Source organism: Sodiomyces alkalinus (genome assembly GCF_003711515.1).
Source record: "Sodiomyces alkalinus F11 unplaced genomic scaffold SODALscaffold_9, whole genome shotgun sequence".
NCBI lineage: Eukaryota > Fungi > Ascomycota > Sordariomycetes > Glomerellales > Plectosphaerellaceae > Sodiomyces > Sodiomyces alkalinus.
Window position 1 is genome coordinate 819,533 of NW_021167087.1, and position 23,020 is coordinate 842,552.

At 53.4% G+C, this 23,020-nt stretch overlaps 7 protein-coding genes across 7 annotated transcripts; 4 read left to right on the top strand and 3 right to left on the bottom strand.

Annotated features, from left to right (window-relative positions):
• The first annotated feature begins 592 nt into the window (after positions 1-592).
• On the top strand, positions 593-2,322 carry SODALDRAFT_299155 (isocitrate/isopropylmalate dehydrogenase). Its single transcript, XM_028608865.1, has 2 exons — positions 593-953; positions 1,032-2,322. The coding sequence occupies exons 1-2, from the start codon at positions 929-931 to the stop codon at positions 2,105-2,107; spliced, it is 1,101 nt and encodes a 366-aa protein (XP_028464156.1). The 5' UTR covers positions 593-928; the 3' UTR covers positions 2,108-2,322.
• Positions 2,323-2,723: 401 nt separating this feature from the next.
• Positions 2,724-5,236, bottom strand: SODALDRAFT_325701 (translation elongation factor G; the record flags this gene model as incomplete). Its single annotated transcript, XM_028610002.1, has 2 exons — positions 2,724-2,778; positions 2,868-5,236. The coding sequence occupies 2 exons, from the start codon at positions 5,234-5,236 to the stop codon at positions 2,724-2,726; spliced, it is 2,424 nt and encodes an 807-aa protein (XP_028464157.1).
• A 435-nt stretch (positions 5,237-5,671) lies between these two features.
• Positions 5,672-8,379, bottom strand: SODALDRAFT_380680 (acid protease; the record flags this gene model as incomplete). Its single annotated transcript, XM_028615120.1, has 8 exons — positions 5,672-6,554; positions 6,680-6,985; positions 7,086-7,460; positions 7,532-7,589; positions 7,689-7,823; positions 7,886-8,025; positions 8,124-8,143; positions 8,357-8,379. 8 exons carry the CDS (start codon positions 8,377-8,379, stop codon positions 5,866-5,868), a joined length of 1,746 nt encoding a protein of 581 aa, XP_028464158.1. The 3' UTR covers positions 5,672-5,865.
• Positions 8,380-9,845: 1,466 nt separating this feature from the next.
• On the top strand, positions 9,846-10,862 carry SODALDRAFT_245467 (hypothetical protein; the record flags this gene model as incomplete). The annotated part of the gene is made up of 1 exon (XM_028607392.1): positions 9,846-10,862. A coding segment is annotated over one exon (1,017 nt), but the record flags the coding sequence as incomplete, so codon positions are not given.
• A 1,164-nt stretch (positions 10,863-12,026) lies between these two features.
• SODALDRAFT_335457 (MFS general substrate transporter) lies at positions 12,027-13,736 on the top strand. The gene has a single exon (XM_028612462.1). The coding sequence runs from the start codon at positions 12,122-12,124 to the stop codon at positions 13,535-13,537; it is 1,416 nt and encodes a 471-aa protein (XP_028464160.1). The 5' UTR covers positions 12,027-12,121; the 3' UTR covers positions 13,538-13,736.
• Positions 13,737-15,115: 1,379 nt separating this feature from the next.
• On the top strand, positions 15,116-16,025 carry SODALDRAFT_325705 (flavo protein WrbA; the record flags this gene model as incomplete). The annotated part of the gene is made up of 4 exons (XM_028610003.1): positions 15,116-15,142; positions 15,213-15,298; positions 15,439-15,598; positions 15,678-16,025. 4 exons carry the CDS (start codon positions 15,116-15,118, stop codon positions 16,023-16,025), a joined length of 621 nt encoding a protein of 206 aa, XP_028464161.1.
• Positions 16,026-17,011: 986 nt separating this feature from the next.
• Positions 17,012-19,962, bottom strand: SODALDRAFT_345755 (hard-surface induced protein; the record flags this gene model as incomplete). Its single annotated transcript, XM_028613218.1, has 4 exons — positions 17,012-18,070; positions 18,180-18,285; positions 18,906-18,931; positions 19,958-19,962. 4 exons carry the CDS (start codon positions 19,960-19,962, stop codon positions 17,371-17,373), a joined length of 837 nt encoding a protein of 278 aa, XP_028464162.1. The 3' UTR covers positions 17,012-17,370.
• Positions 19,963-23,020: the final 3,058 nt, after the last annotated feature.

The following is a 23,020-nucleotide window of genomic DNA, read 5'->3' on the forward strand; positions in this document are numbered from 1 at the left end:
TTAAGCAGGCCTGGGGGTTCAACGGAATTTCAGGGGTTATCCTCATGCAGGACTTTGCGAATTTTTCGTACTAACTTCCTTTTGTCTTCATGGACAAAAAGGACTGCCGTTCGTTCTCAAAGCCCGCGCCATCCTTTTGTTTGCAAGGTAGGGTACAAACGCTCCCAACTCCAAACGCCATCAGGACGAATCTAATATGTCGTCTGTTTATGATATCAAACAAGACTTACAACACCAGGACCAAAGCACAGCCGAACAATAAAAGGGGAATATATAAGGTACTCAGTACTAATAAGTACATAAGTATATGCTCTGTAAATTATGCCTCCCTTTGTGGTGACACACAGTTGTGTTTCACCGCCAGTCCAGACCATTGGCATAGTAATCACATAGATTGGAGCATTCGATCCACACAGTGTACTCCGTACAGTATACCCGAGATTACGTCCGTCCCCCGCCATGGTCCGATCCGTAGGAATTCTACAGGTATGCTGACTAACAACCCCAGCAAACAATCGCTTGAATTTGATCCAACAGATTAACGAGAAAATAAGAGGAAGACGGACACGAAATGCTAGAAGACCGAATGGAAGCGCAAACTCGACGAAAACATCTCAAAGATGCAAGAATGCTCAATAAGGGACATAATTGTCGTCGGTTCCTCTGACTGAGAAACCCGAGGACTAAGGTACGTTACCTTAGGTAATGAGTTACACTACCAAGGTGCGAGGTATCCCATAAGGTACATGGATGGGTACTTCCAGCAAGTTCGGTTCCGTGCTCCGATATCGACACCGGTCTCTCGGTCCGTCAGTGACGCGACTCCGATAATTTTTCTTCCCAGTGTCTTCCACCACCACGACGTCCAACTCAACCTTGCTACTCCCACTCTCCCAACCGCCGTCTAAATCACTCAATTGCGGCCAAGATGTCGATCCGAACCCTCAGGATCGGTAAGAACCCCTTGAATGAATCCAATTGAACCCGCCCCCCCGAACCCACCCGACTTACAATTCCCGTTCGCACTTCAGGCCTCATTCCCGGCGATGGCATCGGCAAGGAAGTCATCCCGGCCGGCCGCCGCATCCTCGAGGCCCTCCCCGCCTCGCTAGGCCTCAAGTTCGAATTCACCCCTCTGGAAGCCGGCTTCGAGACCTTCGAGCGCACCGGCGCCGCCCTCCCGGATGCCACCGTCGAGGTCCTCCGATCAGGCTGCGACGGTGCCCTCTTCGGAGCCGTCTCCTCCCCCTCCCACCCGGTCAAGGGCTACTCCTCGCCCATCGTCGCCCTCCGCAAGAAGCTGGACCTCTACGCCAACGTCCGGCCCGTCAAGTCCGTCATCCCCGCCACAGCCACAGCCTCCTCGTCTTCGTCCCCGATCAAGCCCGTCGACATGGTCATCGTGCGCGAGAACACCGAGGACCTCTACGTCAAGGAGGAGAAGACCTTCGACGGGCCCCAGGGCCGCGTAGCCGAAGCCGTCAAGCGCATCTCCGAGCGCGCCTCGCACCGCATCGCCGCCATGGCCGGCGAGATCGCCCTGCGGCGCCAGAACATCCGCGCCGCCGGCACCCCGAGCATCCACGCCTCCCCGCTCGTCACCATCACCCACAAGTCCAACGTCCTGTCGCAGACGGACGGGCTCTTCCGCACCACCGCGCGCGCCGCCCTCGCCGCGCCGCGCTTCGCCTCCGTCGCCGTCGAGGAGCAGATCGTCGACAGCATGGTCTACAAGCTCTTCCGCCAGCCCGAGGCCTACGACGTCATCGTCGCGCCCAACCTCTACGGCGACATCCTGTCCGACGGCGCCGCCGCCCTCGTCGGCTCCCTCGGCCTCGTGCCCAGCGCCAACGTCGGCGAGGGCTTCGCCATCGGCGAGCCCTGCCACGGCTCCGCCCCGGATATCCAGGGCCAGGGCATCGCGAACCCCATCGCTACCCTGCGCAGCACGGCCCTGATGCTCGAGTTCCTGGAGGAGGAGGCTGCCGCGGCTCGCATCTACGCTGCTGTCGATGCTAACTTGGCTGAAGGGAAGCTGCTGAGCCCGGACCTCGGCGGCACGGCCAAGACTGATGAGGTGGTGGAGGACATTCTGAGGAGGCTATAGGTTCAAAGTAGGACAAGGGCTGAAAAGGGGGGAAGACTCAAAAGGGGGTTGGGATGGGAAGTAGGAATGGAGTGGACGATAATTACAATAGCCCAATACTGGAATCTGTACTCTTCATGTCATCTATGGACCTCTACTACAAAAAAGTCCCAACTGCAATAGATCTGAAAAACGGTGTCTCTGTTATGACCTACTTCAGAACAGAGTCCGCTGCCAGAGTTTTCTTCATGAAGCGAGATTGTCTCTGGTACAGTATTTCGTCGCAATATCGAATACACACTCTAGGGTCTATCATACGGCCCCCCTTACGGCCAAGGCATCCGATCTCTATCGACGGAGACCCGGGTCGACTCAAATCTAACCCAACATTAGGTACATGCCGGCATTCTATAGTACAGTATACATATGGTCAAATACAAGGAAGGGCCTGCGTCCTAGCAAAGCCCATTTTTCTCCTCCCGTCCCAAGCGCTACCAATACGTGGACGTGTCGTAAGGAAAGTACAGGGCTCGTTGCCCAGGTCAAGGGGAGGGATGACAATGCAGCTTTAAAGCTGCGGGCTGCGGCGAGTCGAGTCGAGTCGAGGCCGCGGAACCCGGACAGAGGAATCCCGAATTTACTTGGTCCTCTTCGCCTCGAGCTCTGCCTGATACTTGGCGATGAGTTCCTTCCTGTAGTTATTTGTCAGCGAGCCATTCTTCATCGCAAGGGAAAGAGGGGGGGGGGGGGATAACGACGAAAAACAGGAAGCGCGACGTACTGCAGATGAGGAGGCGCCGGCGCATAATGGCTAAACTCCATGCTAAACTCGCCCTTGCCCTGGGTGGCGGCGCGAAGCTGCGAGCTAAAGCCGAACATGGAATTCAGACTGCAGTCGCAAATGAGGGTAAAGTCGTCGGTGCCGACCTCGGTATCGTGGATGGTGGCGCTGCGCTTGTTCATGAGCATGATGATGTTGCCCTGGAACTCGTTGGGGGCCGTGATGGTGGTCTTCATCAGCGGCTCGAGGACCTGGCCGCCGGCCTCGTGGAAGACCTTGCGGAAGGCCATCTGCGTGGCCAGGTTGAAGGCGTAGTCGGACGAGTCGGTGACGTGGGTCGAGCCGTCGTTGATGACCATCTTGGCGCCGATGACCCTGTGGCCCAGCAGCGGGCCCTTGTCCGTCACCTCCTCGAAGCCCTTGGCGCAGGCGCTCATGAACTTGTCCGGGATCACGCCGCCCACGACCTGATTCTCGAACACGTTCTTCTCCGGGTTCTCCGCCGGCTCGACCCAGCCCGCCACGCGGGCGTAGTCGCCCGGTCCGCCCGTCTGGCGACGGAGCAAGAAGTCGTACTCGGCCCGGCGCGAGATGGTCTCGCGGTAGGCCACGCGGGGCTGGCCCGTCACGCACTCGGTCTTGTACTCGCGGCGCAGGCGCTCGACGTAGATCTCCAGGTGCAGCTCGCCCATGCCGGAAATAATCGTCTCCTCGCTCTCATCGTCGACGTGCAGCCGGAAGGTCGGGTCCTCGCGCTGGAACCGGTTCATGGCTTTACTGAAGTTGTCGGCGTCGGCGCTCCGCTTGGGCTTGATGGACAGCGACATGACGGCGTCGGGGACGAACATGGACGTCATGGTGTAGGGGAGGCCGCCGTCGGTGAACGTGTCGCCCGAGGCGCAGTCGACGCCGAACACGGCGCAGATCTCGCCGGCGCCGATCTCGTTGACGTCCTCCATCTCGTTGGAGTGCATGCGCACGATACGCGGGATGCGCACCTTCTTGTCCGTCCGCGAGTTGTACAGGTAGGTGCCCTTCTTGAGCTTGCCCTGGTAGACGCGGATGTAGGTGAGCTGGCCGTAGTTGTTCTCCTCGAGCTTGAAGGCCAGGCCGACGAAAGGCAGCGAGTTGTAGGGCACGAGCTTGACGCTCTGCTCTTCCTTGGTCTTGTCGAGCGCGGTGTTCTCAACCTGGGAGGGATCCGGGAGGTAGTCGCACACGGCGTCGAGGACGGGCTGGATGCCCTTGTTCGCCAAGGCCGAGCCCATCAGGACGGGGGTGAACTTGCGGGCAATGGTGGCGCGGCGGATGGCGGCCTTGATCTGCGCGTTGGTGGGCGTCTGCTCCTCGAGGAACAGCTCGGTCATCTCGTCGTCGACGTCGGCCAACTTCTCGATCAACTCCTGGCGCTTCTCCTCGGCCAGAGCCTTCAGGTGGGCAGGGACGCCGTCGACGGTTTTGACCTCGGTGCCGCGGGGGCCCTCGAAGTAGATGGACCTCATCTCGATGATGTCGACGACGCCTTGGTGCTCGTCCTCGGCGCCGATGGGGATCTGGATGGCGGCGGCGGGGACCTTGAGCTTCTGGTTGATCTGCTCGACGGCCTTCCACGGGTTGGCGCCCACACGGTCCATCTTGTTCACAAAGCTCAGGCGGGGAATGTTGTAACGCTTCATCTGGCGATCGACGGTGATGGTCTGACTCTGCACGCCGCTGACGGCGCAGAGAATCATGACGGCACCGTCGAGCACGCGCAGGGCACGCTCGACCTCGATGGTGAAATCAATATGGCCAGGGGTGTCGATGATGTTGATGTGGTAGTTTTCCTCCTTTCCGTCTTTCCTTTTCCTCCAGTTGGCGAACGTGGCGGCCGATTGGATGGTGATGCCCTTCTCTCGTTCGAGGTCCATCGAGTCCATCTTGGCGCCCACCGAGTCCTTGCCGCGCACCTCGTGGATGGCCTTGATCCTGCCCGTGTAGAAGAGCACGCGCTCCGTCACCGTGGTCTTGCCGCTGTCAATGTGGGCGGCGATGCCAATGTTCCGTACGTGAGACAGTCTCTCGGCCTCCTCGGGGCTCATGCGAGCGGCCACAGCTTCGGGGGTCAGGGCGGCGGCATTCTCCTGGGCCATGCGGAGGGCTTCTTGGGCGGCGTCGGTGGCTTGGCGGTGTGTCGTCTGGCTAAAGTTGCGCTTCGGCTCGACCTGGCCGCATTTCTGCGTTTCCCTAGTTGGCGATGCACCCGCAATCCCAACGGTGATCTTGTTGACGGCGGCTATGGCGCCGAAATACCGGACACCGCGGGCTTGCGTCTGGGCACCCACAAAGGGGCGCCCACTCAGCACTCTAAGAGTCTTCGAAACCCTCATCGTGACCATTTGCAATTGCAATGGTATGAGGGTTGAGAAGAAGATAGGGGTGCAATGGGGGAGAAGAGAATGACTGGGCCCATCTGCAAGTCGGAAGTCCTCGGGTTTGTTGGTTGTTCTCTTCGTCCCTCTGCTGATGTTCTCTCTCTTTTTTTTTTTTTTTTTGCCTTCCTGTCTCCTTTCTCGGTCCAGCGAAATATTTTTTGGGCCGCCTGTCGATCATTGGATAAGCCGCGCAGTCACCTGACCACGCGCTTTCGAGCAGCACAAGTGGAGGAGGGAGTACGAAGTACGTACCGACAAAGCGCCTTGTGCTGGTACGTACATCCCTATCGAATCATCTACCACAGGTACGCTTAGTCATTCACTACTTTGTATAGGTACTTCGCATTGCCTACCCCTTGAGAACTCCTCCCAACATGAGCAATCCTTGTTACCTTTATACACTGCCATTTTCGTCTCCTAGTTGCAATTGTACTGACTTTCGCATGCCTACATCGTTCCAGTGTATTACTACCTGCGTATCTGATGGCCCGCATACCGTTCTCTGTCGGCCGCCGGGCCTACCACATAGGACTTTAATCTCAACCATCCCTTCGCACATTAAAGATCAACCACGGTTCCTCATTTCAGCACAGTACTCCAGGAATCCGCTCCCCAAACTTGGAAAAACTCCAGATTTTCGACTTTGTCGCGTTGAACACCGTCGGTGCAATGCCAACCTCATGGTTAACGAGGTCGTGCACGATGTAGGCGGACCGCAGAAACGAGTCGCCCAGAATGTACGGCCCCCGGGTGGCGTTCCGGATGCCGAACCGGCAGAGCTTTTCTTGGGGGTTTCCGTCGGAGAGCAAGCCCTCGTCCCCGGCCGTCGTGGTGGACCACTTGGGCGCTCCCATGACCAGCTCGTTCATATGGAGCTGGACGACCGGGCCGTCGCTGGACCCGAACCGAAACGTTACCGTCTCTTCGCCATCGGCCCTGTCGCAGGCGATCAGGGGCGCGGCGATGCCGGGCGGGAAGACGACGCCTAATTCGCGATAGATGACCTGCGCTATCGCGTTCGGCAGGTGGGTCATCGTGGCGCCGCTGTCGAGGATCACGCGCAAGCCGCCGGCTCCCACGCGTCTCTCGGGGATGCTGCGGGCTCCCACGCGCCTCTCCGGGTCACGGGCCCTGAATACGTGGAGCGAAGACAGGCGCACTGTGAAGTAGTCGTATCTTCCCCCGGCCGTCTTGAGAACGGGGACCTTCTTCAGGGTGCCCTCAAACTTGGCCCTATCGATGCCGCCGAAGAGGATGTTGCCCTTGTCGGCATCTGCCAAGAAGAAAAAGTCAGAACATGGTGGTAATTTCCTCGCCTCAACATGCGACGGAGAAGCGAACCAGCACAAAAAAGAAAGACCGAAAAAAAGAAAGAAAGACCTGAAAAAAAATACGTACCAAGGTCGTTTAGCCACAAGCTGTACGCGACCGTGTTGATCAGACCTTGCTTCTGCATGCGCACTGGCAGGTTGTCATGTGCGACTTTCCTTGACCTGCGCCTCGAGCTACGCCTATACCCGATGCCGGCAATCCCGAACGGAATGTCCGTCTGCAACCCGAGCCCAGCTGGCAAACCGTAAACGACAGCGCCACCAATCTCTATAACATCTGTGAAATAGGTCCCCTTCACGAAAGTGTTGTCGTGGTATGTCACTTTGAAAGGGGCGTTCAAGCTTTCGAAGGTTTTGGAGTCGGTGGGCATGACTAGACGCCGTATAGGCAGTTAGTCTCGGGTTTGTGCCCGATCCCACCGGCTTCGCGGAAAGGGGAAAGGGGAAAGCGAAGGAGAGAGAAGAGACCATACACGCGCCATGTTTGCACTTGTTCTCCTCGCCGTCGCTGCCGCGCGCGCAGATATCAGCCGTCTTGCTTGGGACCCAAATATCGGCGCTACCGGTGTCAAGATGAAGGAAGAGCTCCTGAGGTGGCGTGCCGATGTTGATGCTGGCAAAATAACCGATCCGCCCATTGCTAATCTCTTCCTCGAATATACCCGGCACATCACGCCGCCCCAACACCGCAGCCGACGGGGGATAGTGGTGTTCGTGGTGCCCCAGGGGAGATCTTTGGACGTCGAGGAGAATGGCACCGTCATTGCTAAGGCCAGTTGACCTCGGCGTCACACCCTGCGGATTGGCTGACCTTGTCAGGTCCATCTTCGTCATCGGTATCCCCATGGCTGCGGAAGTTGCGTGGAAGCTGGTAAGGGAATTAATTGCGTGGAGGGCTGTGAAGGGAAAACCTAGCCACTGTCGCCATGACGGGCCTGGGTGCTCTCCGGAATATATGCATGGAGAAGGCCAAATAGCTTCGGTGTGTGCGTGGTTGTATCAGTGGGAGATCGTATCAGAAAACAAAATAGCGATCTCTTCTCTCCTAGAGCGGTGGACACGAGCTCCTAGGAGACCTTGATCAAAAGCCACAAAGCCTTAGTGCCTTCTCCATGAATAGGTGACGGCGACAGAGACCGTATCGAAACTCGACAGAAGGGGTGTTCTAATGATGTCTTTTTATTCGGATCGGCGAAGAGTTTGTTTGCCGTCTACTATCGAGCAAGTCGGAAAGGATGGACTGTCAAATCGCGGATCTGAAGACATGCTTCACCTTCGCGCAAACCGATGGCGCACCGAACTCTTGAGCCAGGGGAGAAACAACAATGTGACCAGTCTGCGCTGTTGATGAATAATAGACCACAAGAGCTGCCGGTATGCGGCGAAGGAAATCTCTCTTCTGGTTTCCCTCTTCTCGTGATTGGGGTGAGGAAGGAGAGGATCAGTTGATCATGAAGTGCCCAGCCACAAGCTACTCCGTAGGTACCTGTACTACGTAAAATGCGGAGTACTTGTAGGCTGTGCTGGTTGGCTGAGCAATAATCAGCCATCGTACATGTGTACATCGAGCAGCCCACGGTTACGTGTTTACGGATCGTCAGTGTGTGCTTTGGTAGCAGTGAAGTTTGGGAAGGAAGAACCATACCTTAGTACGGATTATTTCGATGTTGAGAGGCTTGGGGCTTCATTCCTGAGTAACACGACGAAGGTACGTACGTATAGGTACAATGACAGAGAGTCTCACAAAGCCAACTGCCCGTCGGACATAATTGTAGTGGACCCACTCAGTTCGCCCAGTTGCCGAGACCGTATCAGGCGGGGTATCCGAGCTCTCTCTTCATTGATTGGTTTGTTTGGTTTCTGATTTCGGTGTCCCCCCCGGCTGGTAGCGGACTACTCCTAATCTGGAAATACTTCGATACGAGGTACCTCTTCGTACTTCGTCCGTCTTCTTTCGAAGTACACGTGTAGCGCCTTCTTTCCCAACGCTACGTATGAAGTACTCCGTAACTCACTTAGCGCTGCATGTGTATGGAGCAGGCAACTGCAATAGCGACCGACGAGGGGAAAGGAGAGGCAATGGGAAACAAAGGAACACAAAACTTGTTGGCAACTCAATAATCGCCTCCTATTACCTTATGTATGCTTATGTACAGGTATCCGTACGTTGTATGTAGAAAACTCCGTCTACAGATACTCGTCGCAGGCCATCAAATGTGGCCCAGCCCCCAGCCACTTCCTTCACTGCTCTTCGAATTCATCCAATGCCCCTGCCCCTGTCATGGACTCGTGGTCCCTGGTTCTTTGTGTTGGGAAGTGTGTGCGAAGTAGGTACGTTGGACGTACCAAGTCAATACAATACCTAAGGTACTTCGTACTTTGCTGCGTACCTTACCTTACCTTCGGGGTCCTCTTTCCCTTTTCCCTGCCCCCGTTTATTCTCACCCTCTTCATCTTCATCGATCGCATCCTCAGCATCCTCACAATATGGTCAAAACTCCTCGCATTTGACGGTCAGCCATGTCCCAACCGTTCTAATAATCGATCAACTCGGCGGAACTCCCGTTCTGCCAACCTCCTTGTCCTCTTCGTCCTGTCCATCTCTACCTACCGCCCTTCTACCGCCCGTTGCATACACCGTTACCGTTATTCCCCAACGGCCGCTACTCGAAACCAACCACCCACCAACAAGCCCTCACGCAAACCATCAACATCAAGCCATCCTCCCTCCTACTCCCTCATGCATCGTCTCCCAGTCGCTCGTTTGAATCATGTATCTACAACAACTAAAGACAATACCCATCTCCGTCGACTTATTGCCGGATATCGACCCGGGGGACTCGAAATCGCACGCCCCGCTCCATAAACGGGAGATGGACATGCCGAAAATCGGATTCGTACGCTGCTCCCATTCCACTCCTCTCCGCCACTTCTTGCTGCTAATCTCTGCCTTGCTTCCCCTCTCTTTCCCACAGATTTTCCTTGGCACCTGTCTAGCCGTCCTCGTCATCTGCTGTGTGTACTGGACCTTCCGCTCTATTCGAACCCGACAGGGGCCGCGTAAGAACAACACGGACGTTCTCGGTCTCATTTCTAGCTTCCGCCCCGCGGCTGCCACGGTTGCTGCGTATCAACCAGCTCATAACGACGATTCCGCCGATGGTCCTTCGACCGGCGCATCCCACGCGGGCGGTCACGACGCGTCATCTCGCAATGGAAGCGCCCTGGGAACCACCACCATCGACCGCAATACCTCCGTCCGGTCCGTCATAACTTTGCCCGCCTATCGACCCAAGGCCGGCGACTCGGAGCAGGTCATCGCCCGCGAAGGAGAACGAGACGGCATTGACGTCGTCCTGGAACTCCCCACGGCCGAGGACGAGGAACAGCTGCGCGACAGCGAGATGCAGACACTCTACGAGATACGCCTGGCTCGCCGCCGCGAGATTACCGAGCGCGAGCAAATCCGACGGGAACGCCGCGAGGCCCGGTCCCGCAACGACACTGCTGCGCTCGAAGAAATCAGCCGCAGATCGCGCGCTGCTAGCAACAACTCCTTGATGGAAGAGCTCCGTCGTGACCACGAGCGCATCAGGAACGAGCGCCAGAGGACTACATCCAGCGTCTCGTACGCCGATCTGGGCATCGCGAGGCATGACGGGTCCCGTATCCGCGCCAGCAGCACCGAGAGCGAGAGGGTCGGCCTCCTGTCCGACGCCGCTAGCGTCGCTGCTGTCTCCGTCCGATCCGGCGCCGTCTCCCCCTTGCCCAGTCCCCGAGCTCCGAGCGCCACCTCATTCCGAAGCGCCGAAACAGACTTCCCGAACCCCGTCTACTCGAGATCGCGAGCCGGTTCGCGCACCGATCTACCTCGCCTCTCCGTCTCGCCCCTCCCGAGCTCGGATGCTGCGGAGACTGACCTGGGCGACTCTCATATGCCACTGCACTCCCCTCCCGGCTACGAGGATGTGCCCCTCGACGAGGACCGTAACGGTTCTAGATCCGTCACCCCTCACATGGAGCCGCCTCCCGGTTATTCAGGCCCTGCGCAACAACGAGCGTCGCAAGCGGCGGGGGGCGAAATGGCAGGCTTGGCAAACGCGACCACCGATCCACTTTCGTCCACGCGCGAGCAGCCAGCTCGTGCGTCGTCGACGGGGCTTAGCGGTGTGCCTCGACTCCCTGCTCTTCAGCTGACGGATCTACCACGGATCGTCGTTGAGCCCTCGAGTGCCCGACCTGCTGACGACTCGCGGACTCCATGACGACCCTGGAGCGTTGCAAGGAGCAACTTGGCCCACAGGGGGATTGCTCCAAGTTCAAAAAGAAAAAAAAGAAGAAAAAAAAAAGAGAAAAGAATTGTGCTTCCTAACGATCACGATATGACGTGCGGAGGGAAGAAGGGACGAGCAAAGCAGGGGGCCCCACGAGGAATAACCCCAAAATCCGATTCTTAAATGGAAAGCCTTCCTTGGTATAATTTGGCGTTTTGGGCGAGGGAAACAAGCAGCGAACATGCCAGGCCTTGGGGAATTCGGGATTCCTTTCTTGGCTTTTTGCAATGAGCGATGCACGTTGTATACAAAGTGTGACGGAGAGCATGTGTTTGGGGAGCACCGAGAGAGCGAGACGGAGATGAGAGGTCCTGCGTAACGAATCATTTGAGTTTTTATATGGTCGCATCTTTTGTCGGATCTCGAGTTCTTCGCTAATTATCCGGGAGGGCGAATTGGCGTCTTGACTGGGTTTTTAGCCTTCTATACCATGGAGTCGATAGAGAGATGATCTCGTACATACAATGGAAAAGCGTTGTCCTAAAATGTGTCGATCGAAGTAGCATTGGTGCAAAGGCAAGGGAAACGTGCTGACGATGCGAAATTTGAGGAATCAGACGATGGATAACCAACCAAAAAAAAGAAAAAGAAGAAAGGAAGAAAGAAATTGGCGATAAGAAGAAGAAAAGGAAAAGAAAGACAAAGCAAAAAGCCACTACATCGTCGTGGTGCCTCAGTGATAAGAGGAAATACTGTCCCCGGCCTCCTGAATTACTCCGGGGTAAGGTGTGGGAAACACAGCATTATCGAGCGTACGAATACAACGTACACTGCATAGGTAGGTCCACTGCATCTTTCGCAACTACCGGTCACAATTTCACACCGGCCGGCAATTTATTGGTACACCGGTCCCGAAATCCCTTGCCGCGCTGTGACGAACAGTCCAGAGCTCTGCTCGAGAGCGGGGTGGAGATCTCCATCTAAGAGAGGTCAACCACAACTAACCGAGCTGATTGATGTTAAGCCGTGCTGGTGCTTGTCTTCTTTGGGAAAGTAGTTCTACCTTCCCCTGGGCTGGGCTCATCTCCCAGGACGACGGTCAATTTTGTTTCTTTTTTTCTTCTTTTTTTTTTCTTTTTTTCATTTCAATATTTTCCAGGCTTCTAAAAGTCCATGGGAACTTTCTTTTGTGCACAGAAGTCTGATCCTGTCGTAACCGAACAGGAAACCCGACCATGTCCTCATCCGTGGCCGACACGGAAGAGAAAAGTTCGGATCCGGTTCCCGTCCGTCCTCGGACCGGACCCCCTCCGACTTCGGCGCCAGAGATGAAAGAATCGGAACAAGTTGCGGGCGCTGAAATCGACGACCATCATGACCAACCTCCCGATGGCGGCCTCCAAGCATGGCTCCAAGTGCTCGGCTCCTGGGCCATCCTCGCCGACACCTGGGGTCTAATCAACACCTTCGGCGTCTTCCAGACGTATTACGAGCGCGTCCTGCTGCCGGGCGTTTCGGCCAGCGACATCTCGTGGATCGGCTCTCTACAAGGCGCCCTCCTGATGATCGTCGGCCCCCTATCCGGCTCCCTCTACGACGCCGGCTACTTCCGCCCGCTCTTGCTGGTGGGCATCGTCCTCATCGTGCTCGGCCAGGCCATGACCTCGCTGGCCACGGAGTACTACCAGCTCGTGCTGGCGCAGGGCGTGTGCATCGGCCTGGGGTGCGGCTTGACCTTCCTACCGTCCACGGCCATCCTGAGCCAGTACTTCCGCCGGCGTCGCGCGCTGGTCATCGGGCTCGCGTCTACGGGCTCCCCGCTGGCCGGGTCCCTCTTCCCGCTCATCTTCTCCCGGCTCGAACCTGCCATCGGCTTCGGCTGGACCACCCGCGTCATCGCCCTCGTCCTGCTCGTCCTCTCCATCTTCCCCGCCCTCTTCATGCGGCCTCGCGAGTCGTCGTCGTCGTCGAGGGCTCACGCTACGCCTACGCCTACGCCTACGCCTACGCCGGGCCCCAGGCCTCCTCGCGGCATGCGTTCCCTGGTCGACGAATCGGCCTTCCGGGACGTGCCGTTCCTGCTGGTGATGACGGGCGGGTTCTTCGCCTTCCTGACGCTCTACGTCGCCTTCTTCTACATCGAGCTCTTCGCGGTGCGGCACGGCATCGGGCCGGAAGGGTTCTCGCCGTACTTCGTCACGCTGCTCAACGCGGGCAGCATCGTGGGCCGCGTGGGGCCCAACTACCTGGCCGACAAGGTCGGGCCGCTGCACATCCTGGTCGGGGTGCTGGGGGCGTCGGCGACGCTCATGTTCGGGTGGATGGGCATCCGGGACTTTGGCGGGCTCGTCGCCTTCGCGCTGCTGTACGGGCTGTTCTCGGGCAGTGTGGTCAGCGTGACGCCTACGGTGGTGGTGAGCCTGGCGCCGGACATGGCACGGGTGGGCACGCGGATGGGCATGATGTTCTTCGCGTGTGGGCTGCCCATCTTGTTTGGGACGCCCATTGCGGGGGCCATCGTCGGGGGATACTCGCGGGCCGAGTGGCGGGCTATGATCGGGTATGGGGCCGCTGGGTTGGCGATGGCATGCGTGTTCACTGGTTTGGCGGGGATATATATGAGGTGGGAGAAGCACGAATCATCAGACTAATTTGTAGACGAGACGAAGCAGAAGGATACGAATGACGGAGCACAGCAATGGGGACAAGCATGCCGGGTATGGGGTTGTAGGTGGATGGTGAGATGCCTCCTCTTGATTCACCGCATCCCGGGGAGGACACGGTGTCACGTAGTCTGAATCATACAGATAGATTGATTCTGGCCCCATGAGAACGAAGTATGCTGCCAGATCACGGTGATTTGACAGATGCTGACCTGGAAACTCGCTGCTTCGTGGGTTGGTTCTCTTTTTGGTGGGAACACGCGTAACGTTGCGTAAGAGGAGAAGGTAGAAACCAACCAACCCAGGTGACAGAAGACGAGGCGTTGGATTCTGCGACTCTTTTGGCTTGATAATCGGACGTGAGACCTGACGACCCATGAATGATCGACGAAGGCGCGCGGGTTTCGTTTCATAATCGTCCCGTTTTGGTTTATTTTCTCTTTGTTCACCGCTTACCAAATCTTACCAACGGCGTACATGTAAGAACCAAAATTGGTAAGGATTTGAAATGCATGGAATCCGCGTATTTGGAGCTGGAGCGAAAAAAAGAACAGAAAAGAAAAGAAAAAGTCGGTAATGGGTAAGGTAATGGTGGATACAACGTACATGTACCGTACCTGTCACTGTCGATTTGCGCTGCTTTGTTAAGCCATCAGTCAGCCACCCTAGGAGTCCAGCCCAATGACCCCTCACCCCACCGCCAAGTCGTATCCGTATCCCGGACACCACTGATACGAAGATACTCACCAGTACGGCGGAACATGAGAGAGAATCAAACCTGCACGCAACTGCCGCTACCCGTTTTTGGTTCCGGTAGCTCTTTAACCGCCGTGCCTCGAGAACTGCGTTACCTTAACAGTGAAGTACCACTTGAGGTTTACAAAGAAAGGTAGGTCGTCTTCAATGGTTTCATAGAGAGAGGTTCCCTTGAGTACCTTACGGTAAGATTCATTGTAGTCGGCGTCGCCCTATCAGGACACAAACGTGGAACCATGAGCGTGGGACCCGGCCCCTCCTACTCCCCAAACAATGCAACCCGGTGTGTACGAAGTAATACTTCGTAGATTTAGTGATCTTATTAGCGTCATTCATGGGGCGTACGTGTAGGAAGACATCAGACACGTACCTTAGTAAGGATATATGCGTAAGAAAGCCGCAGCTAACGACGGAACCAGGAGGCAAACACCTTAGTCAGGTTTACATTATCGGCCTGTTTCTGTTTCCGCGTGTTTACGAAACCTCGACAAATCCAGGGACCTTGGCGTCGTAGTACGGCGTAATGTGCGGTTGACTCGGAGGTGGATTCATGCATCGCGCAAGTTGCAACTGGTCACTAATAACAGCCGGGTCCGTCAGGCTCTGTTATCTCTATTATATAAGAACTCACGTATCCCCTCCACTTCATCCCGAGCTCTTGTTGTATACTACAGTCGCATTGATACCCCATCACTACTTCATACAGCTGGATTTCACCTTGGTTTCAACCTTTCATCTCTCGTCATCCCGTCTTTTCCCTCTATTATCTCTCCCCACATCTCCCCGTTAACTCTCACCACAAACGTCACAATGGCTCCCAGAATCGCCATCGTCTACGTATGTTCGCACCTGCCCAAAGCTCGACTGGACAGACAGTTCCGCTGACCGCGTTGGATCGGAATCTTAGTACTCGATGTACGGCCACATCAAGCAGCTGGCCGAAGCCGAGAAGCAGGGCATTGAGAAGGCTGGAGGCACCGCCGATCTTTACCAGTACGTTTCCTATACCGTCATTGCCACCTGATCGGTTACTCGAAACATTGGGCCAACAAAAAAAAAAAAAAACCCCCCCCCCACCCCGAAAACAACCAACATGAGCATGAGACCAACTAACCATCCTCGCTTTCTTTCAGAATTGAAGAGACCCTGCCTCAAGAGGTGCTCACCAAGATGGGCGCTCCCCCTAAGGCTGCCGACGTCCCCGTCCTCTCCGACCCGGCTATCCTGAAGGACTACGATGCCTTCCTCCTCGGCATCCCGACTCGTTACGGCAACTTCCCTGCTCAGTGGAAGGTAGGCACTTATTTTCTCTTTCCTCGTTCTCTCCCTTCAATTTCGGACCTATTGTTCTTGCTAACACGCTCCTTTCTAGACCTTCTGGGACCGCACCGGCGGCCAGTGGGCCACCGGCGCCTTCTGGGGCAAGATGGCAGGCCTCTTCATCTCCACAGGCACCATGGGCGGCGGCCAGGAATCCACCGCCATCGCCGCCATGTCGACCCTCACCCACCACGGCATCATCTACGTCCCCTTCGGCTACGCCAAGGCCTTCGCCCAAATGTCCGACATGAGCGAGGTCCGCGGCGGCTCCGCCTGGGGCGCCGGCACCTTTGCCGGCGCCGACGGCTCCCGCCAGCCCAGCGCCCTCGAGCTCGAGATCGCCACCATCCAGGGCGAGACCTTCTACCAGACCGTCGCCAAGTACACCGGCTCCGGCTGACTACATGGTCCCCAGCACCAGACGGGGAATAATAACAAGAACATCAACAACAACGGCGCGAACCAAGGGGGTGCGGCCAAGCAGGCTCCCCTGAGGCCGGAGGAACTGAAGAGGGATGATGTCAAGGAGGGGCCTTGTGGTCTTCCTTCCAAATGCGTAATTCTATAAATGGGCCGGAAAGCGATCATGTAGAGATGGCATTTCAAGCACAAACAAACAAGAAGAAATGAAAAGAAGAAAAGGAAAAAAGAAAAAAACGAAAAAAAGCGAATAATACCTAACTCAAGGTACCTTAGTTTACGATGTCCCTTGTTTCATTCAATGTTAGCGAGTTCCCATGTACACGTGTAATGCTGTCTTCCGTTCCTTGGTTTTCAATTGGTGAAACATTTTCGCGTCCTTTATTATTGAAACCGCCATTCCGTGCTTTTCGGGTGACACCCGGCATTCCATCCGTAACCGAACAACCTCTCGCTTTTTATCTCGCTGTCTCGCTCGCTCGGAACCAGAGGTATGTATGGCAAATTCATCTGACGTGATATCTGGGTAAGCACGGGTGCAACCACACTCTGCTGCAGCACGACTAATCTGAGTGTTAACCCAACCCGGTATCTGAACCGGGACGCTCTGGTTGGTCCGTCGTCGTTTCTACCCCCTCCCCTGAGTCCCCTCTCCACGACAGAAGTCGATCTCCAACCGCATTTCGAATTTCCTCCATCGTTGTTCCGATCATTCACCCCAGGCAAACACGACAACTCCTCATCCGAGCTGGCCGAGTGAAACATGCAGCTGACAGCTCACGCGGGCAAGGAGAACGGGAACGACCGCAGTCTGTCGCAATGTCCGGAGGGCAGTCTCTTCCGAATATCCCGCTCATGCAGTTTTCTCGTGCATCCTTAGGGTCTTCACCCATGCATACAGCTCTCTCCAACACGTTTCCGCTTACGCCGTTTGGACGGTTCGTCGGGGTTTAAAAAGGACTGATGCGTCCCCCGGGCAAATTATCAGGGCCGACTCTTCCATCGTTGGTTCGGGAGAATTCCGATATGGAGGAACGGAAAAAAAACCGTCACTGGACATTTGTATCGTAAGTATGGCGAAACCACATCTCTAAAAGACAGTTGCATAAGAACGCCATCCAGGCAGACCCGTCTGCCCACATGCCAATCCAAGACTCCCTGTAACGCCAGGTAATTTCCCCTTTCTTCATCGAATGGGGGAAAAAGGGCCCCCCGCCCCGCAAAACACCCCTCAATGCAAGCTGGTATAAACCTCAACTCCGGACCCAACATCCTCGAGAGAAAAAAGGAAGGAAAAAAAGGTAGAATAGGGTGAAGCGGGGCCCCTATGGCATACCCTCTTCCTTCTTGAAGAATGCGCATATGCCCTCCATACAGTCGATGCTCCTCAGTTCCCCATCCGAGAGCATGACGTCTTCCCAAAGAAGTTCTTGAACAAAGTCCCCGAAAGGGCGCTGGCCCTCACCCACCGCAGAGCGATCATTCCGGCTGCGAACACCCTCGACGAAGTAGACGCCGCCCGGGCGAACGACGCGCCACAGGTCCCGCAGGCTCTTCTCCTGCAAGGCATCCGTCCCGGCCCCGTCGTCAATGACGACGTCGAAGAGGCCGTGGACGGTGCTCTCGGCGCTGAAGCGGTCGAGGAAGGCCTCGTCGCCCTGGTCGCCGACGAAGACGGCGGCCTTGTCGTGGGTGCGGAAGAAGTCGCGCGCGCAGTCGCTGTCGCGCTCGATGTAGGTGAGGGAGAGCCGCGGGAAGTAGGCGACGAAGGTGTGGTAGCTGGCGCCCACGCCGGCGAGGTCGTGGGCGGCGGCGCCCGAGCTGTCGCCGCCGGGGGGGTTGCGGGAGTAGGACTCGCAGCCGAGGCCGATCTCGAGGAGCTTGGTGGGGCGGTCGCGGATGTTGGGCAGGTATTTCTCGTACATGAAGTGGTATTTGTGGATGGTGGCCTTGTGGCTTCCGTACTGGAGGGCGAGGTCGCGGAAGGAGGGGCGGGGGGCGGAGGGGTCGGGTACCGGTTCGGTGCTGTGGTTTAGATATCAGTATTGTATTGCTGGATGGACGAGGAGCCGGTGCCGAGGGCCGAGCGGGGAGGAGCGCGGGACATGTAGGGCACGGGGGGGCAGCAACTCACGTTTTCCAGCCCCAGGTGGCCTTTGTTGGGACGCCGTCAATGGGGCGCTGATAGAAGGTGTAGATCATGAAGAAGCATGTGACGGCCACCACGAGGAATAAGACGACTCGTGTCTCGATTTGCTTGTGGGCGCCTGGTTTAAGCAGCATCATGATGGGCTGCTTCGTATGTCCCCAGTACGCAGGGCCCAAATTCTCGGGATTCCTCTCTCACAGGAGAACGATCACCAGAGATGGAAAAAAGAGGAAAAGGGGACAGGCAACGAGTGACTTGAAGAGAACGGCAAGTGCAAGTGGACAAAGAAGAGAGAGTATAACAATAAAAATAAAAAGAGAGGGAGAGGGAGAGCGCGCGGAGAGAATGTAATATCGTCAGCGGGTCGCTTATGGGGGATACAATTAAAAGTCCCAATTGGCAGTGGCGGTCAAGTCGGCCTAAGCCGGTAGTGGCTTTGATGATCTTATTTCGTTCCCTTGTTTCGAAACCTCTTCCCCGGTCAAGGACTGCGAAGATGGATAGACATTCACAGACGAAGGAAGAAGCACAAGAAGGGAGGGACGAAGTGAAAGAAAGGAATGGACTGCCGTATATCGGGGAAAGCGCAAACAAAGATCAACGGGGAAGTTCGGATACATTCAACAGAACAAGAGGGAGAAGGGAAAGACTGCCATGAAGTCGGGAATGTTTGAATTGAATGCGTGAAAAGGGGAACGGGAACAGGGAAACGCCTTGCTTGGCTGACAGATTTTAATCTGCGACGAGCGGCGTTCAACGAGCGTAGCCGTAGCGTGGCATGGCAAGGCGTGGCGTGGCGCGGGTACCTTGTCAAAAGTTGAAATGTGGAATGCTTCTCCGTCTCCGTCTGACGGATAGCTAGCTAAAAGGTATTCCACGTCCTTGGCTCCGTTCCCAGCCGCATGTAAGGGCATTCGATAGCAAGCCTGACCGTTTTCAAAGGCGTTTAAGGAACACCACTTCGCAATGACTTCACGATAGCTGTGCTGCAGCAGGGAATTGCAAAGACTTGGAGATTCGTCACCTCGTACGAAGTAGGTAAGGTACTTCATTGACACCCTGAAATGAGGGACGCATTCGGCGATCGGAAAGGGTCCGGTGGATACATACATTGTACATGTATTACCTCTTTTCCCTAGGAGGCGCACATGGGAGATGATCATCATGATGCAAGGACCAAGCTCCAGTCGTTTGCGGTTGGAGTGCGCGTTGCTGGTTGGTCGACTTGCGGCGGTCAGTGGTCTTCTGAGTGGGGGTCCGTATGGGTGTACCTTGCAGAAGCTGTGACGTTATTCCTGTGCCAGTGCCTGTCATTTACACTAAGGCTAAGGTACTTGAATAAGGGCTCTCCTTCCTCCGCGAACATTTCTTACAAACACATAATTAGCCAATGGAAGGGACAAAGGGACGACTAAGTAAAGGATAGGAAGGAACAGCCCTAGCGCTAGCGGGGTCGGAGAGAGGAGCTCTTTCTTATCTAGAGACAAAGTGCCTACCTAAGGTAGAAACAACGGGTCGCTCTTTCCTCGATACGTGTACTTGAATTACACGCGTAGTGGGGGAACATACCGAAAGCCGCAGGGCAGACAATTTCAACTTTTAAAAATCCCTAAAAGTTTTATAGGCAGACGCCTGTATAGTGGTGTAAAGACTCGTATATAGTGGTACGCTAGTAGTAGGTAGAGTCTTTTAGTAGTATAGCCCTAGGCCAGCTAACTAATCAGAAGCCTAGAATTTTTTTCGTGCCCCTACACTACTATAACGCCATGCTATACTAATCTTATTTTCCTCTCTAGATAACTAATAACGAGTTAGGTAAGTAACCCCACCTACACCCTTACATAGAGCTATAGTATTAAATCAAATATCGGGATTTGATTCTATAGGGTTAGATCTACTAGTATCCTTGTTTTTAAAGCTGTTTTATAAGTTGCGGTTATATGACTTTGTATAGGTGGCCTGGGCAGTTAGCTAACTATAACGAAATATAGTATAGAAGTATATAGATTTAAATAGACGAATATATATAAAATCCGCACTATAGCCGCTAATAATACTACCTCGCTATAGGTATAATGGCCGAACGCTATTAATAGCGAGGAACTGCCCCCTACGCCGGTAAAATAGCCCTCCGGTATTAAGGGCATATAACTAATAGCCTACGTACTAGACTATACGTATCTGTGTGCTGCTATAGGATTAGGAATAAGCTAATAGTGACCTAGTAATTAAGATAGGCTGCTCGCGTGATACTACCAGATATATAGTGAAGAAGAAGCCTTAGGTATATATCTGTATATTTCTGTATAGTACTATATACTAATATATAAGATAGATCTAGCGAGGTATCGTACTTTAGCTTAAGTACGAAAAGGTGGGCGAGATTAAATTACGCGATTTTAATATAAAACGCCCGTAAGCTATCTCGGGGTTTTTTATCTAGCTGTTTAGGTAGGAGCAGCACGAGGACGACCGCTACGATAAATGCCTCGACGAGCGCGGTAATTTAAAGGGCTATATTACCCTGGAAGGTTTCGGTAACGGCGCCTACGGTAACTACTAAAGCGGCTCCGAGGGAGCTAAGTGTTCGCTGTATAGTACGTTAACTTATAGCTTCTTATAGCCCTATGAAAGATAGTACTAATTAGGATATAGTGGCGAAAAATAAGAAGCGCCGCGCCTTTAATACGGAGGATACTAACGGGATTTCGGGCCCCGATATATCGCCCCATAGCCTACGCGAAATAGCGAGGTGGCTAGCGGAGGAGGCAGATCGCCGTAAGTTACTATTCCGACCTTTATAGAGCTTTATAGACGTTTACTAACCTATACGTTAAGGGGAAAACGAGTAAATTTTTTTTTAGAGTTTTCTTTTATAAAGAAAAAACCCCTATTTTTTAGCTACCCTAGTAAACAATAATACCCATTTAACCTTTTAAAAATAAACCTTTATAAATATATATATTAGTAGTAGTAGATTATATATATATAATATAAGAGAATATATATATATATATACTATATAATTAAGTCCTTTATATTTTAATATATTAATCTTTTTTTAATAAAGGATTATCTAGATATACTAATATAGTAATTATAAACTAATAATTTCTATATAATATAAATCTTATAATCCTAACTAATTTTACTAATCTAATCTATAAAATATACTATACTAATAAGGTAAGTTATAGCGCTAGCTATAATAGATATTTAAAGGAAATTAGTTTATTAACTACGTTAGATTTATCGTAAAGTAATAGGACTATAATAAGGTCTTTATAGAATCTATGCCTTACTAGGAATTTAAATCTTTAGAATTAGGATATAATAGTAGTGGATTATAAGGAAAGACTAAACAGAATTTAAATAATATAGTACCTATAATAGAGTCTATACTACCTAAATTAAGGGTATAATAGACTTATATAGATATAACTTAATATAATCTATTATTATAAAATCTTTACTTAATTAAGGTTAATATAGTAGTACTATTTAAATATATAATAGCTATAACCCCGGTTTATAATACCTAAATAATAGATATTAATAAAGCTACTATATTCATAGACCACGTTATAGTCCGTGCGCCTATACGATAGCTCCTCTGTGTCGTATAAGCAGGACCACGATATGGCCTATAGGGGATCCAGGGGGGATCCACTCCATGACTAAGGGCTCCGGATATCAGGGACTTCGGGCATCAGGATATAATAAGGGTGGATACCGGAAAAGACCGGATAGGATCTAAATAATATAGTACCTATAACGGAGTCTTTACCACCTAAATTAAGGGTATAAGAGACTCTCCTAGATATAACTTAATATAATATATATACACGAGATTTCTGCTCTACTAAGTTAATCATTTAAGTGCCTATTTAACGTGCGATAGTTATAAGCCTGGTTTATAACGCCTAAACGATAGATATTAATAAGGCTACCCCTAGTCCACTATAAAAAAGCAATCACGTCTATATAAGCATGCTTAAATAACTACTATCGACCTAATTAGAGTAATTAAGAGATTAATTAACCTACCTATTAATTGACTAACCGATAAACGATAATCTAGTAAAGATATCTTCTAACGTATTTAACGCCGAATAAAAGGCGGCCGCCACAACCCTTATTAACTAGAGGGATTAGGTAGTTTAGGAGCGCGCCGTATGCGGTAAATCGGCCTCCTACTAGAATAACTGCCTTAATCTAAAGCTAAGCGATAAGGAGGCTAACGCCTATCTCCTCCCTATACCTATGCCCCTTAATATTCGTAAATATAAAGCCCTCGCCGTGGACCCTAACGCGGAGGAGGCTACGGCCACTACCGTTACGGCTACTCCGTTTTCCACTATCACGCTAAAGGGCGATAAGGCCACGGATACTATGGAATCCACGGCTACCACGGCCGCTACCACGGTTACCGGTAAAAGGAAGATGGCCGCTCGCCGGAAGGTTACGGCTATAACGAAAGAACCACCGACTAAAATGCCTACGTCTATCGACGACCTCTCTAAAAAGGGGCGCACGCGCTACCTATAAAATCGCCGTATATACCGCGAGGAAAAGGTAGACTACGACGCGTAGTAGAAGAAGTTTAACGAGGTACGCTCCTATATCGAAGGGACCGTATACACCACGTTACGTAACCTCCTCGCCTAGCTATAGGATAATACTATAAATAACCCGCGGGCCTGGATTACTCTCCTGCACGCGCACACAGGACCGATACCTATAGACCTCCGTAAGGAAGCCCTAGTCCTATACCGATAATACACCACGCCTATAAAGGCTATACCTAAGGATATAGACGCCTAGGT

Coding starts and splice junctions, on each gene's coding strand:
- SODALDRAFT_299155 (XM_028608865.1), top strand. CDS start 929: ATGTCGATCCGAACCCTCAGGATCG. Junction 954..1,031: donor GATCCGAACCCTCAGGATCG/GTAAGAACCCCT, acceptor TTCGCACTTCAG/GCCTCATTCCCGGCGATGGC.
- SODALDRAFT_335457 (XM_028612462.1), top strand. CDS start 12,122: ATGTCCTCATCCGTGGCCGACACGGAAGAGAAAAGTTCGGATCCGGTT.